Here is a 20659-nt window from a genome sequence, read left to right on the forward strand (position 1 = left end):
AAAAAATAGTGTTATTCAACTTTTCCAAGACAAAAAAACACATTATTATACGAATCTTTTTATTTATTTTGTTTTGTCAAAAATTTGGGCTAAAGATTTCAAAATTCAGACTTTTTCATCGAAAACAGCACGAAATAAGCTTCTTTAGTTCACTTTGATTAAGTTCCCAAACACACCCAAACAACCCTAACACAATCTTTGTAGACTTAAAAGCAGGCTTTTTATTCTTCAACTTCCGTTAAGAGTGCTCTGTAATTAAAATTTTGCCATTTTTTGCTAACTTTAATCTTTGATTATCAAAAACGGAGTATTTATTTTCGATTTTTAACTGACAAATTATTTAAATCGAAAAAATAAGTGTTCCTAATGAAGAAACAGCATTAGCAGGGCTAGTTTTGGGCCAATCTATGACTGTTACAATCCAAAAACAATTCGGATTGTAATCAGTCGGTCTGTTTTTAAGTAAAATTAGTCAATCTTTTCTATATTAGTTAAAGAAGAGAAAATTTCAAACCGAAACCCAGCAGTGAGAAGTCCAATTGGCTTCTTAAGCAGCGCCAAATTATTGCATCTAGTTTTAAACTGGAAAACTTCTGGTCGTTTTGATTTTTTAAGTATTTAATTTAAAATAAATGGCTTATTGAACCTTTGACTCTAACTTACGCCTTAAGTTATTGTTTTCTGGCTTTGACACTATTAGATTTCTTTATCTTTAGGTGTTTTCCCATTTTTCACGTTTTTTTTTGTTCCCGTTTTGTCACATTATCACATTATTGACAGTTCACATCTTTACATTTCTGGCGTTCAAACTAAGACACAATTGAACATATAAAATTCTTGAAAGGCGTAGATTATGGTTCTAACGGCTTCGACACTAATTTCTCGAAGATTTAAACTGAATTTTTAAATTTTGTCTTTAGCTGTCGTTTATACTTTGTCTTTTTAGTCGTGTGAAATTTCCTGTATAATGACAAGTTTCATGGGCTTTTCATGGAGGAATAGATGAGCCGATGTTCTGATATTAGTAGATAGCTGATCTTTCATCACTTTGAAAACAATTGTTTTCCAAAGTAAAAAAGAAATTTTTAACTTCCCAATTTTGTTCCTTTTATTGTCTACTTGTTACTTGGTCTCTTTAATTATAGGCCAAGTATGACATCATTGGTGTCAAGGCAAGGTGTCAAAAATGATTGGTGTCACAAAATCTAATGTTTTTAGAATTCATTATAACTTTACTGGCTTCGACATCGAATTTATAACAAAGAAATTAATTTTTGGTTTTAGTCATATTTTACGCTTTTTCTAGACGTAAGACATATTCTGGACAATTACAGGATTCTCAAGGGCTTCCCCTGGACGAATAAATGAACCTATTTAATGATTTAATTTTGTAATTAATGGCTTTCATGACTTCGGAAATAACTTTTTTCGAAAAGACAACAGGACCCATAGTTTTGCCCTTTTTTTTCTTTGTCTACTTTTTACCTAATCTCATTAGTGAGAGCTCAAATACTACATTATCGGTGTTCAAAGAAGGTGCAATCGAAGATATTTTTAGGGCCAAAATACTAGTTTTAATTGATTTTTTATTTGTTGTCTATTTGCTGTTCATTTTATACGCATAAAAAATTGAATACCAACAGTTCTTAATGCCCTTCTATAGAAGCATAGGAAGCCGTAAACCTATGGGACATTTTAGTTGATTTCTAACTGATTTGAAACTGTTTTTTTAAAAAAAATTAAGTGACATTTTCAACTTAACTGATTTTGTTCTTTGTTGTCTAACTTACTAAGCCTTATTATGGAATGGTCCCATATCTTTTCAGGCATATTGCAAGCTATTTTGTTAAGTTTTATTTTTATCTGACGCTATTTCGACTTGGTTATTAAGATTTGTTTTTTTTAAAACGGACATTTTTGATGTAACTAATGTTTGTTGTGGTTGTTTGATTTTGCTGTTCGTCTTGACAGTCTTTCTTAATATTGGCATATCTCATCAATCTAATGCTCCAATGAGTTATTTGCTTTGGAGGCTATCTTTTCGTTCGTATACCAATTTTTTTAAAATACTTCGGGTTCTTCTATCTGTTCATTTGGTTGACAAATATGCCAACATTGTGGATGATCGGAGCCGGAACCTTATGTGCGCTCGCACATTAACGAGCCTCCTTGTTATGTTATAAAATCAAGCAGATTCTGCAGTACCTCCTTTGAGTGTTTTAATTGGTATTCGCCTAATTTCCACAAAAGCGTAATCCGGAATTTTCGCCTAATGGCTACAAAAATTCCTGTCGCCTAATTGAGTTTTCGCCTAATCTCCAACGCCCCATGCCCAAAGACTACATTTTGAAAAACAAACTGGTTAAACGATTCGCTAACAATCTTGGAATCTTTTCAATGCGTAAATTATCGATTCTTCTTTCTTCCCAACAAGTTAGGTGGTCAAATAGCTTACCTGTAAGTACAGCAAGCTATTATTTTATTGCTTCAATTAAGTATGAGGATAGTAGCTGAGCACAGGAGTACTAACTTGACAAAGAACGCAACGAAGGGGAACAGCTGCACATTTTGAGTTCCTTCTTTCATCATCTGTGTACACAACGGCCTGAAAAAAATAAATTTGAACAAAACTTCGAAAACAAATTCGGCCCTTTTTCTCGCGTGAACAAAATAATGTCCAAAAATATTTTTTAATCCTTTAACACACTATTCAATAACCCTCGTATTTGCCTCAGGCTGGTTCTCTTCTGCTAGAAAACCATCAGTAAGGTCCATTTACTTCTTCATTCAAATCCATGAAGCTACGCTCATTTTAATAAGCAGTTATCAAAATTGTAGGTGAAAACCTAGAGATATACGCGCCACATTGGCAAAAACGTTTCTATTCAAATAAATCCAAATATCAGTTTCATTCAAAATAGACGCTAAGGTTTGCTTTCCATAAATATTTGCAAAATGATCGACTTGAGATGTTAGCTGATTTTTACTCACAGTCCAGCAAGCATCATGGCAATGGTGCACACAGTGGCCAGCAGCCCGAATACGTTTACAAGGTCCATGTTCTGGTCAAAGATCCTACAACACAAACACAAATTCTTCCAAAAAAACAAATAATGGTTCAAGATCTGCATTTCTTACATCTATCTACGGATTTTTGAAATAGGATTTGTCTCCTCTTCCAAAGAACAATTACATAATGCACTTCCTTATTTCCACTTGGAGTGATTAACACAAATTTTAATGGATTAAACTTGTGGATTACAGACTACCTAGCCACTCTTCACTCCGAGAACATAGATTAGCCAAAGCGCGAATTGCCCAGAGGCATAAATTTGCTTGTTCGAGTTATATATATACTATTTAATCTGGTTGAAAACAAATAATGGCCAAGCATTCTGAAGATGCCACTCAACTCAGAAATTATTAGTTTGTCACATCAAAAAATTTTCTTTTAGATTTAGTCCAAACTAGAACAGTTTATAGCTCAATGGGCATTCTAAAATTTTCTAAAGCAGCTCAACAAACTTTTTTGCGTTGTATTAAGAGAACCGGCATACATAATGAAATTTGTTTATTACACTCGCAGTTTTAATTCCCTCTTCCCCTCTCACAGACAGGAAAATAAACAGCGTTTTTAGAACTAGTTTTTAAAACGTACCTAGCACCCACGCAGTGAAAGTAGCCGCGTAAATATTGACAATACCCCCTTGTGAGAGTACCACGTGAAAAAATTACCCTCAACAAACAAGCCAAAACAACAAAATTTACGTTGAGGTATTTCCTTCTACTGCTCAGACGTTTTTATCCGTTTTACAAGCAGTTAACTTATGAACAGCACACGGGAGTGTTCATTAGGTAAAGTCAATCATAACACAGTACACGTTATAATGCCAACTTACATTTCCTAAAGAGAAGTGAAAGCAACTTAATTACCAAGATGACAGGAACAGATAATGGAAAGACAGACTTACTTGAAATAACTATAAATTAGTTCTAGGAACGACATAATGAGCTTTGTTTGCTCTGTCACAACCGCGCACACTTGTGTAAGCAAAGAATAACAAAACGTAGTTGGTATCAATGATAGAAATAGAAAAGGTTAGAACTAAACTTACAGCGAGCTAGTTATTGTAACAGCAGTTCTTCTTGGTCATAAACAGCAAAAAAATATATACACACGCAAAATGCTTCAACAGCAAATTACGCTTTTTTGTCAAAAATGAAACGGTCGGCCTGTACAAAATTAATATGATTTATAAAGAAAAACCAAATCAAAAATGACATGGCTAAACGTCCAATTTATTAAGAGCTTTCTTTTCAGTTCATCTACAAAACGTAACACTCGAACAACTATAAATCATTATGTTCAATTTATATTGGAGCTCAATTTCTTACCACCAAACAGGCTACACAGCTTTTCTTTTTTATGAGTACCAACACAAAAATAAGCCGGTGATATATACAAGCAGCATTGAATAATCACTGCGGCTTCAAGTCACATATTTGAAAAATCTATTCATATAATGAGGTATGGTACACTAAAAAGCTACACACAGAGTGACTTGTGCTCATAAAAGCATGTTTTGAACCAGGCGTGACAAACTTAATTTCGGAACTTTTGAAACAATTAACTATTTTAGACAGAAAACAGATGTTTAGATTGCATCTTCCTTTCTCTGTTGGCCGGCCAAGTTGTCACGATGGGAACACATTTTCGTTGAATAACGAGACAACTCAATAATATCCATCGCAGAGCCTGCGTAAAATTTTAACTGTTGCAATGCAACTTCCCGAAGTTCACTAGGACATTTTTTTTAAATAAAACTGGAGTTTTGGAAAGTAATGAAGCTAACAAAAAACGAAGTTCGAAGGAGAAACCAAAGCTCTTAATCGAACTCCTGAATCATCAGCGAATCTGTAGCGACTGGATTAAATGATGTCCCAAAAAACGAGTTTGGACAAGCGATGACGTATGATTTAAGCTCGATCAGACGGACACAAATAGCTTGTTAGATGACCAAGCAAGCTATATTCCTTACGCTGAGTGGAAGTTCTAAAAAAACAAATACCAAAAGACCACATCCGTTTAAAAAATAATGCTGTTGTGTGTCAATCGATAATGCTGCAGGGAAAAATGGGAGGTACTGTATGTATGGCCAGCATATAGTCGTATTAAGACGCTAATTAAAGTTTTAAACATCAGGAAGTATTGTTTACAAAATTTTGTGGAAAATCAGAACACGGTAGACGTTTAAAAACCACTACGGTTCCCAGATATCTATTTTGAGCTCAAATCGCTGTTCCATTCAAAATTTTTCTTATGATAAAGTCTATACGCAGATTTTTGGTGCCACAGTTCAAGATCTCTCTTAGAGTGTTCTACAAATTCCACGTTGAGCGAATTATCACTAGTTTAAACCACAGGTTTCAGATGAAATCCAAATACCGTTGAATACAATCTTTAAAACACTAGCTGCATGAAATCGAGCCAATTACATAGAGTTCAAACAATGACTACGACCAGAGCGCTGTGATAAGCCTCAAAACCTCTCACATTTTCACACCAGGAGGACTACTGTTCCATTTCCAGTAATCTCATTAAAAATATAAAATAGTCGGAAGATTGACAGGAAAAAGCTGTGATGGCCTCGAAACACTACCAAAAAGAGAAATCTATGAAAAAAACCTAACTATAATGGCTTAAGTTTTTAGAAGCTGCCATCGGTTAGATTAAGACCTCCTATTTTAGGCTTAATTTTTCCGACCCCTCCCCGAGTTTGATAGCTTTATTTAATCACGCAAAAAAACAATCAGAGTTTGCATTTCACTCGTTGTTCCGACCCCCACTTTACTGGGGAGGGAGGAACTATATACTCAAATGGGTCTCTTGTTCAGTCAATTTTGGCCGATCGATATATTCATCGTAGAGTTGTGTTGGCAACATTAGAAAGCACGTACATCCAATAATATGGAATAGAAAAGATTTTTTCAATTTCGTTTTTACAGGTAGTTATCGGGGTTTGAGGTTTTGTGAAAATTCTGTAACATTTTCTGTAACTTTCGCTATAATTTGGCTCAAATTTGCTAATAACCTAAAACTATGTTAAATATTAATGATAGTCTGTAATTGTTTTCATTTAAGCTAGACGAGCGTTGCTGAATTGTTTGGTTGAATTTTTTTGGCAAAAAATTTTGACAAAATTTTCAAAAAAGGAACTTTTTTCATCAAAAATGGCACAAAACTTGCTTTTTCTGGTCCGCTTTGTGTAAGTTTGTTTAGAAGTAGAGACCTAGAAACCACCGACACAATCTGCCTAAATTCCAAAAGAGAGCTAGTTGACTTTCGGGCCCTGTAAAAGTCATCTAGAATGAAAAACATTCCTGTTTTTTTGCGAACTTAATATTTATACGAAATGCATCATGTTTTCTTTTATTTTAGAAACATTAAAACTTAACAAGTGATCTACTTCATAATTCAAACGATTCGGTGGTTTTTTGGGCGCGCGGCCAAACCAGGGACAGGTTCGATCTCGTCATGGATTCTTACCATCAGAAATTTTTTGTTTTTTATTTGGGCGCTGCCTTTATTTTTCAAAATGTTTTGCTTTTATTGTTAATTACTAAAAATTCTCAACACAAGGCTCAATTAGTGACAACTCCCGGCTTCCAATTACGTGAAAACAAGGCCGAGAGTAGATATAGATTGATTTCAGAGAAAACCTAATGGTTTTTATGGCTTTGACGAAGAGTTCTAGTAAACTTTAATCGAATTCTTGATCGAATTTTTGGCTTCATTTGTTATTGATTTTGCAGTCTGATTGGTAATTCTAACTGCTCAAAGATCAAAATGCCTTCTTCGGGAGGTTTAAATGAACCTGTAATGCATACGGATATTATCTAATGTCTCTTATGTCATTGAATATAATTGTTTTAATAAACTTTCAGTGATCTTTGAATCTGAGAAACAAACTTTGACGACAGTTTGTTTTCTCTTTCGTTGACGGAAGAAATTATCCCAGCAATATATGCGCCTGCATTTTGCAGGTCTCCTAACAACAGGAAGTTTTATCCCATTTTCGACGTCTCTCTCCGTGGTGGTCTTTTAGCAGAAACTACAACTTCTTTAACTTGCGTCTTCTTGCATTTGCTTGCAGTGCTGCTGTTCCAATTCTGAGAGCTCGTGGGTCGGATTTCCTGGCTTTGAGTGAGCTCGCTTCCATTTCTAGAGCATCAGCCTAGCAAATTTAGGTATCCTCTTGACTTAATTTGTCTTCAAGAGCTGATATACTTTCGAAGGCCAACAATTCAGCTGCATAAAGAGCAGGCAATTAGCACGCACAAGACCAGGAAATCAATGCAAAATGCACTGGTTGCGTATTACATCAAGGCACGCTCCATGGGCAACTTTTTTTCTTGCACCGAACGCATAAAACTTTCATTTGAAGGGCAGCATTGCAAAGCGGGTCAGAGGGGGGCAAAACAGTCAGTGTTAGCGGACTTGAGTTTTCTGGTTCCTCATGATGTGATCAGTGAAACAGATGCCAATGACGCTTACACTAAAAGCTTAAATGATCAGACAACAAATATTTCGATCTATGCAAAAAGCAAGTCAATGTCAAACAGACGCACACCAAATGTTTGCTTTTTATAGAAGATTCGAACGCCTAAAACAATTCAAAAACAGCTATCACACGTAGATGAATTTAGAAATAATTGTCAGTAGCAACCAAAACAACAACGATAATTTGAATACCTTCCGTTAAAACCCCAGTAAATGGGCCTAACCAAAGAAAGTCCGGCCTCTACTGCCTAATAATTAAAAAAACAAAGTTCACACTCAAAAGCTTCCGGGGTGCAAATAGAGACTATTTAATAAATTGATCACAACAATTAGGGCAAATTATCGAATAAAACATATTTAGAAGAAAATTACTACTGAAATCTGTATTTTAAAGATAAGAGACTGTTCAAAACAATTTTTATTAAGAGAACCCAATTCAACAAAAAAGATGTAATTATCAGAAAAATTTTGACGTTGAGGAAAGTGCAAAATTATAACTTATATTAAGTTGGAACTGTATATATATATATCCCTATAAAATGTGAAAAACACTACAAATGCCTCAGCGTCCCCTCCTCTAATGCAGCTGCATTGAAAAGGGTGGCACGATAATAACTCTTTAATTCACTTTCATCTAAGATATATGTTGTTGTTGTCGCTTTAGCACAGAGCTGCAATCCACAGGTAATTTTGGCGATACCGGCGCTTATTTCCGTTTTTAACTGGTACCTTATTTGCTCTTTTATAATAATAGATTCAGTACTTCTAGTGTGACTGCCTATCCAAAATTTGCTTGTTCGGCGCCCTTTCAGTATCTACGTCATGGTGGAACATCGGGGGAAATGGACAAGGAAGGCGGATTATTCTGAGGAGTGTGGTCGTGTTGGACTGATGGTATTAAGTCCATCCAGCTAGCAACTTCTACTGGTCTTTCCCACGGGTAAATCCCTTTCAGGTCCATGGTGTTCTTACTGCCGTTGAAAATGTAAATGTGCTTTACGTCATGTGATGCAACTTCACATTTGGAACAGCGGTCCTCAACATTGTTACAGATCCTACTCTAGTAAAAGTTTAGCAGGGGCAGTATCCAGTTCAGTTGTGCTAACCGGTTGTGCAATTCGTGGCACCCTTTGTTCTGCTATCTTTGGTGGAGGTATGCCTAGTTCATTGCCGTCTTTGTTCAACTGAGTAAGGACCGTGACTTGGTGGATACTTTTGAGCGCATTTTTGCAATCTTTGCGATTTAATTGCTCTTTGATGTTTGTATTGTTTCACGGGATCCCTGTAAGTATAATTTAAGGTCAGTCTCATGGGACGCAACCTGGTTGAGGAGATAGTTTTATGATCAGCAATGTGGCTCTGATAACTGCCGGCTAGAAATTTCTCGGCTTGTGAGCTTTTGTGTGTGAGCTTAAACAGGCAGCATTTCACTTTCATTGTGTAAGTCATTGATGTCAGTGTGATATATCAAGAAGTAGCGAACTTAGCAACTTAAGTTAAAACTTCGCTATATAAAGAAAAATTTCTTACCTGAAGTTTGGTGAAGTTAAATTGAATAAAGGCTTCTAATTTGAACCGAATCGTCGATTCAAATTTGTTCATACCACAAGTTTATCAATGTATATAAACCATAAATTTGTGAGATAGATTCGACCTTCCCATCACCAAACACGATCAGTAACCAACTCTCCGACCCTCCCAGTAGATAGCAATGACATGTTCTCAGGTAGGGAGAACAATGTGTTAAGTGCAAAAAAACTGCACTAGTACTTGCCATATATGGCAAGGGGAAAAATTGTTCACAACTAAGGTGTATAATAACACATATCAGTTTATATATATCTAGACGGATCTGTAAACTTTCATACTGATACGCATTATAAATACCTGTGAAATTTTGTACATTTAGGCCATTTTGAATTCAATTATTAAAATAATAAAATTCTTGTTACTCGTGCTCGAGACCACGACAATGGTGTCCAGACCACCAAACGACCGACAAACCTTGGATCTGCAGAATGCTGAATCCTGTACTGCGTGGATCATGTCTTTTGTGGCGAAATGTCGCGCAGAGAAGAAAAAAGATCGTGGACCTCCGATCGTGGACCTACAGGCAACAAATCTCTTTCTTAGTATATGCGGCCAGAACGCACTTCTTAAACTTAGGAGCCTTGAGCCCTAAAAAATTGTAAGACACTCCTTTTAAAGAGATCAGACTAGCTATTCAAAACTATATTTCACCTAAGGAGAGAGTAGTAACGGCAGAAAGGGCTAAATTTCTGTCCGTTGTCCAAGGCGTTGGAGAATCTGACGACGATTTTCTAGCGCGCCTCAGAGAAGAAGCACGTTATTGTGACTTCGAAAAACTTAAAACAGTAACCAACCCTGAGGAAGAATTGGTGAAAATAAATTTTATCTCAGGTTTGAGAGACCCTGAGGCCAAATTAAGACTATTAGACGGCATTAAAACTAAGCCAACGATGTCTCTGTCTGAAATGACAGAAAGCTTACAGTTCAGAAGTCAAGCAATGGCTTTTGCGAGTTCCTCAACAGGTAATAGACCATTTGTAATAAAAAGAAGAAGTGGGATACAACTTCAAAAAGACCTTCAGAAAACCTAGTGAAAAGTTCACTGGTAATAAAGGCAATGGTAACTTGTGTAATAGATGTGGAGGTAAGCCAAACAGCAGCAAGCCGTGTCCGGCCTTGAACAAGAAATGTAACACCTGTGAAAAAGTGGGGCACTCTTCAAAAATGTGCAGAAGTAAAACCCAGCCTAAGTCAGGTAAGTCTGACCAGCACAGCAACTTCTGCGAGGAAGAGGGTAAGTTGCCTGGTCAAACATCATCCGAAATGGAGATGGGAATGTACTATACACGGGAAAAGGTGTTTAACATGTCGGTGACATGGGAGTACATTACAGTAAAAGACCATAAAATAAAAATGCAAGTTGATACCGGTGCTGATAGCACAGTGATATCATCCTTAATCTGGACTGAGCTTGGTAAACTCAGTTAAATGGGAAAGTCAGACGTCTTGAGGCCAATGATGGTCATCAACTGACGCTTCTGGGATCACTAACATGTGATGCTGAGTGGAACGGAAGCAAGTATAGGCAACAACAACTAGCAGTTGTGCAATCCGACAAAAAATTTGGGCTACTTGGGAGAGACATACTACCCCAAGAAGGCATCAATGCAGTGAGTGATGAAAGACTACCTGCAGTCAAAGGATACAAAGCGCACAGGAAACTCATACCGGGATCACAGCCAATGTTCTGCAAAGCCAGAAAGATACCTCTACCTCTCCAAGACAGGGTCAAAGAGAAGCTTGAGACAATGGTACGACAGGGCATCCTGGAGCCAGTACAACCTGGTGGGGTCACAAATGCATCACCAGTAGTGTGGCAGCGGAAGAAAAATGGAGCTCTGAGACTATGCGTGGACCTCAAAGTTCACATCAATGGCAAAGTTATGGACGAGGACTATCCAATCCCAGACATGGGAGACCATTTTCCATAATCTCCATGGGGCCTCTTACTTTGGAAAAATTGACTTATCAGATGCATATTATCAAATTGAGCTGGACGAGGATCCAAAAATATGCACAATCAACACATCACAAGGATTGTTCAAGATGTGCAGGCTTCCTCAGGGCCTAAAGAACTCTTCATCAATCTTCCAGAATTGCATTGGGTCAACTCTCAAAGGAATCAAGGGTGTGGTCATATTCCAAGACGACGTTCTGGTATATGGAACAACAAAGGATCAATACGCGAAACGAATGCTTGCAGTTAAGAGTCTGCTACGTGAAAAAAATTTCACCATCAATGAGAAGAAATCCAACTCAAAACCAGTTTCAAGCGTAAGTTTTCTTGGTTACTCTGTTTCCAAAGAAGGAATAGCACCTGATCCTAAACATGTTGAGAAAATCAAAAATGCAAAACCGCCATCAAATGTGAAACAACTCGAGTCCTTTGTCGGCTTAGCAAATTTTTATGGTCGAATGATACCGGATTTTGCAACCAAAATGCTACCCCTAAATGAAATTCGAAAAGAAAAATTCAGATGGAACAAGGAAGAGCAAAATGCTTTTGAAAACATCAAAAACGAGTTACGTGCTAACCCTCTTATACAGCCTTACAGCTTGACGAAGGAAGCAACCGTGACAACAGACGCCTCAGAGAAAGCTATAGGAGGGGTACTCTCACAAGGACATCCTGTGATCTACGTATCGAGGAAGTTGTCACAAGCCGAACAAAATTACTCCAATATTGAGCGAGAGGCACTTGCAATCGTCTTTGTGGTCACAAGATTGAAACAATTCCTACTCGGAAGAAGGTTCACTCTACAGACTGACCACAAACCTCTCAAATATCTCTTCGCCCCAGTCGAAGAAATTCCGAAAACAGCATCAGCAAGAATTACAAGATGGGCGATAGCGCCGATGGGATTTGCCTTCGAATTGAAGTATACACCCGGAGAACAGATCCCCAACGCTGATGCTCTGAGCAGACTAGACTTTGATGATGACGATGACAATGATCGAGTCTGCTTTGCTCTTGACAATATCTACTTCGTCCAATCCGACCTGGTGACCCAGTCAGACATCAAAACTGAGCTGGGATCGAATCGACTCTTTCAAGATGTCATCAAACGAATAAAAAGCGGCATCTGGAAAGTGCTCAGAAGCAGAGAAAGGGTTTGAGAAACAGAAAGACGCCTTGACCATTCACAATGGAATCATCTTTCGAGGAGTTGTGCCTTTCATTCCACCCAAACTAAGACCCATGGTGATGGCCAAAGCTCATGAGACTCACCCAGGCAAAAATGCAACTGAAACAGCAGTTCGAATGATGGCTTGGTGGCCCGGCGTCAGTCAAGATGTTCTTCGATATGTTAGTAAATGTACGGAATGCCAAGAAAACAGGCCTAGCCTGGGGAAAACAGTATCTACTTGGCCGGAAGCCGAAGTTTGGGAAAGACTCCACATGGACTGGGGCTACGTTAAGGATCAAGGTAATATCTTAGCGCTAGTAGACGCGGGATCAGGTTGGATAGAAGCCTTCCCTGCGGGAAATAGAACCTCACAAACAGTGATGGTGTACTTGAGTCAAATCTTTGCAAGATTTGGGATACCAAGAACAGTATCAGACAATGGTGCTGAGTTTGTGAGCAGTGACCTAAAGCAATGGTGTGAATCACTTGGGATTAAAAAGATGGAATCTCCCATCTACCATCCCATCTCCCATCTCCCATCAGAGCAAATGGGATTGCTGAACGAGCGGTCCAAACAGTGAAACGGGCTATTCAAGACTGGAGTCCAAATCTGAATGTGTCATTTGGCGCTTTCCTACAGCGGGCTTTGATGACACATCGGAACACTTCCAAGACGCGGGGCAAAACTCCTGTAGAACTGCTACTGGAACGCAAAATAAGACTTCCAGCAGTCACTGATTTTGATCTGTGTGAACGAGTCCTCTTCAAACCGACGAACAGTTCACCAACGGTTCCAGCTACTTTCATTATCCGTAAAGGAATGAACACTTCGTTCATTCAGCCGGAGAATTCAAACAAGACAGTTCTTGTTAGTGACAACCAAATTGCACGGTTGGAACCTGACGACATCAAGACTGAATCTACTGACTCAAAGTCTGATAGCAGTAGGGACGACATAGACGTGGCATCACCCAACTCTACTGAAGAAACCTCAGTAGTTGAAGGGGAACAACCTTCAGAGGCCACGAGAACTTCAAGCAGAAATAAAAAAGAACCAGAAAGATTTGGAGAAGCTATTCCTACAAACTTATTTTAAAAGGAGGGAGGATGTGATATATCGAGAAGTAGCGAACTTAGCGACTTAAGTTAAAACTTCGATATATAAAGAAAACTTTCTTACCTGATGTTTGGTGAAGTGAAATTGAATAATGGCTTCTAATTTGAACCGAATCGTCTATTCAAATTTGTTCATACCACAAGTTTACCAATGTACATAAACCATAAATTTGTGAGATAGATTCGACCTTCCCATCACCAAACACGATCAGTAACCAACTCTCCGACCCTCCCAGTAGATAGCAATGACATGTTCTCAGGTAGGGAGAACAATGTGTTAAGTGCAAAAAAACTGCACTAGTACTTGCCATATACGGCAAGGGGAAAAACTTGTTCACAACTAAGGTGTAAATTAACACATATCAGTTTATCTATATCTAGACGGATCTGTAAATATTCATACTGATACGGATTATAAATACCTGTGAAATTTTGTACCTTTTAGGCCATTTTGAATTCAATTATTAAAATAATAAAATTCTTGTTACTCGTGCTCGAGACCACGAGTCAGACATTTTACACAGCCAGTAACTGTCCCAAGAGTAATGTCTTGATGTGTTTGCAGGTGGTTCCAGTTTGTTCTGCTGATTGTTGAAGCCCAAATCGGTGCACAGTATTTCGGGACACTCCAACCGATAGCTTTGTAAGTCACAGAGTATCTCTGTTGTGCAGCCCAAGTCGCTACCAGCAATCTTATTCAGTATGTTATTGCGCTTTTCTATTTTCTCTTTGGTGTCCTCACAAGTTCTCCAAAAATGAACATACTATCGAAAATGACACAAAGTACTTTAACTTTGGAATTCACTGGTATTGGTGAATTGTTGATAGTGATGTGTGGGTCAAACTTGGCCTCCTTGCTCCAAGTTGTGAACACAGTTGCACTTGAGTCCTTAGCTGATATCTTAAGTTTTCTTGTTTCTAGGCAGTCGTGTAAAATAATTATGCAGGGAGTTGTCATGTCATGTAATTTTTCAACCTGTGGATGAGATGTAGTTGAAGTTGACGTGATCTGAGACGTGAATGCGTAAGACTTCATGTTTATATCTTTCGAGGGCGGAGACAGCTTGCTCATGTAGATGTCAAAGAGCATTAGCGATAATACACCACTTTGGGGGACACCCAGTTTGATTTCTCTCCACTTTGATCTGACTTTTCTCCACTTTGTTTGTTTTGACATTTCTCCACTTTGATATCCAAGAAACATCATGTTAAGCCACGGGGCAGCGTGAACAAATTATTCGTGTGTACGAAGGTTTAGGTGTCGGTACAACACTGCCAGACAGTTTTTTTCAACTGATTGTAGAAAAGACAGATATCAGCTATGAACGAAATCATTTGAGGATTCAAACTATTGCCACTTGAGCGTTAAACCTATTGACGCTATTCCTGCATTTCAACTTTGCAAATTTAGGTACTGATAAGCATTTGCCAAAAGCGGACCGAGGAGGCTGCGAAAAACTTCTCTAACTTCTGCTGGACAGACATTGCTTTCGCTGTTGATACCTAGTCCCTCGATAATCTAGTCCCTCGATAACTCAGACACAAGTTCTTTTTTTAAAAAAATTATCTATTGTCCTCTATTTTACTATTACTTCGTCGCAGTTTTGCAAAACATGTGCTTTCCAAAACAAAAATTCGAATCCGTGCAGGCGACAATCACATTATTAATTCATACGACTTGTACAGAACAGAGTCTGTAACTTTTTTTCAGGAGCAGCCGCCTTATTTTCGTCTCACAGCCAGATGTTTGAAAGATCTCAGTGACCTCTGTGAACGTGTATCATCTGCTACTTAAACAATTTTGTATATAGCTACCCGACCCAATGACTTTAGTACAGTTATTCAAATATGTATTCAACTTTTTACTTGTGCCGCAAATTCTTGTTATCTGTGTTACTTAGTCCCAAATCAGATTCACTGGGGAAAAATTTTGCTTTCAAACTGCATATAACTTGTTCTCTTGAATGAGTATAAAATTAGTTGTCTTCTAGCATGTTTGAAGCCTTTTATTTTCAAAAGCTCTTTTTTTAAAAAAATTATCTATTGTCCTCTATTTTACTATTACTTCGTCGCAGTTTTGCAAAACATCTGCTTTCCAAAACAAAAAATCGAATCCGCGCAGGCGACAATCACATTATTAATTCATACTTGTACAGAACAGAGTCTGTAACTTTTTTTCAGGAGCAGCCGCCTTATTTTCGTCTCACAGCCAGATGTTTGAAAGATCTCAGTGACCTCTGTGAACGTGTATCATCTGCTACTTAAACAATTTTGTATATAGCTACCCGACCCAATGACTTTAGTACAGTTATTCAAATATTTATTCAACTTTTTACTTGTGCCGCAAATTCTTGTTATCTGTGTCACTTAGTCCCAAATCAGATTCACTGGGGGAAAATTTTGCTTTCAAACTGCATAAAACTTGTTCTCTTGAATGAGTATAAAATTAGTTGTCTTCTAGCATGTTTGAAGCCTTTTATTTTCAAAACGTGTCATTGAATTTGCTTTTTCCCCTCATTAAATGTTCATCTATTTACATTGTCGTTAAATTTTAATAAATGCGTCAAGTGTCTGCTTTCCATGGCGCCTAGTTTGATCATTTTCTAACATCTCGTTCTAATGACTTCGAGACCAATGGTTATTTAAAAAAATAGAAAAAGTCACAATTAGGTCTTTTACTTTCCAGCCTTCTTCACAACTGAAATCGGTTTCATTCTTACGGGCAAGTTGTTTACTTCACTATAATCAATGTGAAGTATAATAACAAAAAGTAGGCAAGTATTCTAGCCATTTCGTTCTGGGACCAAGTCTCCACAAGAATCAAAACAACTAACACGAAGAATACGAAAATAAATGCATCAGTTCAGAGCTATGCTGCACATTGGAAACAAAATCTTCAAAATTTGCATATCATGATTTTTCCACAACGGGTGTCGATTTTAAGGTAAAGAGAAAGTTTGAACAAAATATTTACTAAAATTAAAATTACAAAGCCGAAATTGAAACTTTTTTTTTCAACATACAATTTTCCAATCAATTTCACATCACAAGAGTTCTAAACAAGACAGTGTCTTTATCAGACTTTCGTATTTCTAAATTTTTTCTGTTCAAATAATTGATTAATTAAACATAACCGACTAAAGTCGGGCGAATTGCTCTCAAGCGGCCGGCTGGCATCATCAGTAGCTAGGCACGGTTTAGTGAAGCTAGCTTTAACTTAATTGAAGGGGCGTAAGTGATCGCAGCGTGGGGGGGGGTGCACCGGGGGGCTGATGGGGTGGCAACAGGTGGGGGGGGGGGGGGGGGGGGGGGGGTGAATCAGTGAGCTGAAGAGCTAAAGAGCACTTAATGCCCGCTGGGCGCTATATGTTTACCGTTTTTGTGGACGAAAAGTCATGCGTCAGACGAAAAATCGGTCAAGCGAAATATCGCATAAAAAAGACCGACAGGACTAATATAATTGCTACAAACTTCGTTTGAGAGCAATTAAACATCAAACATTCTCTTGTTAATCCAACTGGTCTAAAACTCAGCTTTTAATTTTAGCCAAATATTTAATTGTTTGTGGTCAAAATTTGCTGCATAAGGAAAGCAAAGAATGTCAAGCAGGTAAGAAATTTTTTTCTCAGAATTTTTCTTTGTCAAATTTGTTATATATGTGTGTTTAATCATTAATGATTAATCTAATTGATTTCCACAAGTAATTATTTTAAGTATATTAAGTAAACGCCACCTTCAAAATAAATCTTACCTAATTTTATTTTTGCCCTCATTTCCGGGACCAGAGTTAATCTGACGAGAATTAATCAAACGCATGAAGTCTTTAATTCCTTGAGAAGCTAAAGTTCCATCATGTGCTTTCTAAGACATTCGACACCAGTGGAGCTGTAAAACAGGCAGTGTCTTTATCAGATCTATTGCTGTGATCTTAATTTGGTAGATTTGATTTATTGCATAAACACACCTGCAATTAAATCAGCCAGATAGTTAGATCTTGACTTTTGTCAGAATGAAAACCAATTCATTCTTTGTTGCACTATACTTTTCGTGTTAGAAACCCTTTGCAATTTAGGGCAAACAGAGCAAACATTTCTGCGATAAAACACTAGATACGGTGATATGCATTTTAGTGTCAAATACGAATCTATCAAATGCGCATATGCAAACAACGCAAAAATATGTAAGCCTCATTGTTATGTCTCTACTAGTCCGAACTCATCATCGAGCCTTTATGACTCCGTGCATTAACCCTGCCACTTCAAACCTTCCCAAATTTAAAGGCTATAAGTAGAAGCACTGGTCAATTTTTCAGACATCTTAGAAAAATGACATATATGATCTAATGAATATGATCCAGAATGCTAACAATTAGTCAACTTTTTGAAATGAAGAACATTCTTTTCCTTAGCAATCTGATCACCGGTGGATTAATTCTTCCATAGATTCGATTTCGGTAAACGATCAGAGAGGTAACTATTTCTATTAAACTTCAACGGTTTACTGAAATTGACATCTTTAAAGAACGAAACATTCAAGATCTCCAGCACACGATTATATCCCACCCACTTATGCTGAAAGAACTAGCAACAATAATGCATCGTTCCTGCCAAACACCTCCATCATGTCACGAGATAAAGGAAAAATTCCAAATCACTGGAAAAAAGAAGACGTAACAGCAAAAAAAATATAGGACAAAAACAGATGCAAATAATTACCGTCCAGAAAAATCAGAAAATCAGAAAAATTTATCAGAAAGAAGATAAGGAAATATCTCATGAGCAATGACATCCTCAATGAGTACCAATTTGGTTTCACATTAGGAAGGCCAAAGAACGTCAGGAAGGAGGTTTTCAAAAAATTTTCTTCCAATTATAAAGTTTTTCAAGATCAAACTTGTACCTGTGCGCAGACGACACAAAATTGCGCAATGTAACTATCACCCCAAAAGATGAAACTCATATATGGTCAGGCGACAGCCTACTACGTTTTAACACCAAAAATGCATTACGATGCGAATCTCCCTATAACAGGGAAAGGAAGCCCAAAATCCAAACCATCAGCTCTGCAAAAAACCTACCAATTGCTATCAAATTTGGCATCAGTATAAGAGGATACATCAAATCATGAGAAAATGTACAACGAAGAGCAACTACATTAGTCAAAAGTCCGAGAAATCTTACATACCATGTAAGACTGAAAAAAAACTCATGGTAACCATGAGTTACAATCTCTAAAATATAGACGGGAATGAGGCGCACTTATCGATGAACTTGAACTAATCACATCAAACTCCACCCGTTCCACCAAAATTTGCTAACAATTTTTAGATTCAGTGAACTTTAGAAGCAACTCATATCAACCCAGACAACCAAAATTACGATTTGAAATTAGACTAAATTTCTTTGCAATAAGAATACTCAATGAGTGGAATAGTATCCCAAATTTTTCCATCCAAAGTAATCACGTGAGCGAATTTAAATTTAAAAAGAATTAGACCAACTGTTGCACTTAATATACTTATGATCAACAGATTAGGTTGTCAAGGCGCGTGTAAATCGCAGGTACGGCCACTTTAGAAGTAACTCACATCAACCCAAAAAGTCGAAATCACGATTGGAAAGTAGACTAAATTTTGTTGCACTACGAATACTGAATTACTAGATTAGTCTCCCAAATTGTGCCATCGAAAGTAACCACTTGAGCGAATTTAATTTTTGAAAAAAATAGACCAATTGTCCCACTTATTATACTTATTAACAGATTGTCAAGGCGCGTGTAAATCGCTGGTACGACCACTTTAGAAGCAACACATATCAACTCAAAAAGTCGAAATCACGATTGGAAAGTAGACTAAATTTTGTTGCACTACGAATACTGAATTACTAGATTAGTCTCCCAAATTGTGCCATCGAAAGTAACCACTTGAGCGAATTTAATTTTTGAAAAAAATAGACCAATTGTCCCACTTATTATACTTATTAACAGATTGTCAAGGCGCGTGTAAATCGCTGGTACGACCACTTTAGAAGCAACACATATCAACTCAAAAAGTCGAAATCACGATTGGAAAGTAGACTAAATTTTGTTGCACTACGAATACTGAATTACTAGATTAGTCTCCCAAATTGTGCCATCGAAAGTAACCACTTGAGCGAATTTAATTTTTGAAAAAAATAGACCAATTGTCCCACTTATTATACTTATTAACAGATTGCCAAGGCGCGTGTAAATCGCTGGTACGACCACTTTAGAAGCAACTTTAGAAGCAACTCATATCATTCAAAAAAGTCAAAATCACAATTGGAAATCAGACTAAATTTCTTTGCAATTCGAATACTCAATGACTGGAACAGTCTCCCAAATTCGGCCATCGAAAGTAACCACGTGAGCGAATTTAATTTTTGAAAAAAAAATAGGCCAACTGTCCCACTTATTATACTTACAAACAGATTGTCAAGGCGCATGTAAATCGCTGGTACGACCACTTTAGAAGCAACTCACATCAACTCAAAAAGTCGAAATCACGATTGAAATTAGACTAAATTTTGTTGCAATACGAATACTCAATTACTAGAATAGTCTCCCAAATTGTGCCACCGATAGTAACCACGTGAGCGAATTTAAACTTCAAAAAGAATTAGACCAACTGTTGCATTTATTATAATTATCAACAGATTGTCAAGGCGCGTGTAAGTCGCTGGTACGACCACTTTAGAAGCAACTTTAGAAGCAACCCACATCAACCAAAAAAGCCAAAATCACAATTGGAAATCAGACTAAATTTCTTTGAAATACGAACACTCAATGGCTGGAATAGTCTCCCAAACACTGCCATCGAAAGTAACCACGTGAGCGAATTTAATTTTTGAAAAGAATTAGACGAACTGTCCCACTTACTATACTTATTAACAGATTATCAAGGCGCATGTAAATCGCTGGTACGACCACTTTAAAAGCAACTCACATCAACTCAAAAAGCCAAAATCACAATTAGAAATTGGACTAAATTTCTTTGCTATACGAATATCCAATGACTGGAATAGTTTCCCAAATTTTGCCACCGAACGTAACCACGTGAGCGAATTCAATTTTTGAAAAAAAAATAGACCAACTGTCCCACTTATTATACTTATTAACAGATTGTCAAGGCGCATGTAAATCGCTGGTACGACCACTTTAGAAGCGACTCACATCAAACCAAAAAGCCAAAATCACGATTGGAAAATAGATTAAATTTTGTTACATTACGAATACTCAATGACTG

General features: G+C 37.3%; 2 protein-coding genes across 4 annotated transcripts in view; both read right to left on the reverse strand.

Annotated features, from left to right (window-relative positions):
* LOC142336060 (protein Rae1-like) overlaps nt 1-20659 on the reverse strand; it is a 140808-nt gene that overhangs the window by 22734 nt on the left and 97415 nt on the right. The gene's annotated exons all lie outside the window — the stretch shown is intronic.
* Nucleotides 1-20659, reverse strand: part of LOC142336061 (uncharacterized) — a 60821-nt gene that overhangs the window by 3697 nt on the left and 36465 nt on the right. Inside the window, exons 2-4 of one of the 3 annotated variants that reach the window (XM_075384561.1) lie at nt 4116-4145; nt 2992-3075; nt 2531-2605 (exon numbers count right to left, since the gene is read on the reverse strand). In XM_075384561.1, coding sequence (XP_075240676.1) covers nt 2531-2605; nt 2992-3075; nt 4116-4145 — 189 coding nt within the window. The other 2 variants (XM_075384560.1, XM_075384562.1) reach the window with 2 other exon arrangements.

The sequence above is a fragment of the Convolutriloba macropyga genome, chromosome 3, assembly GCF_964194025.1.
Source record: "Convolutriloba macropyga chromosome 3, txConMacr16.3, whole genome shotgun sequence".
In the NCBI taxonomy this organism is placed as follows: Eukaryota; Metazoa; Xenacoelomorpha; order Acoela; family Convolutidae; genus Convolutriloba; species Convolutriloba macropyga.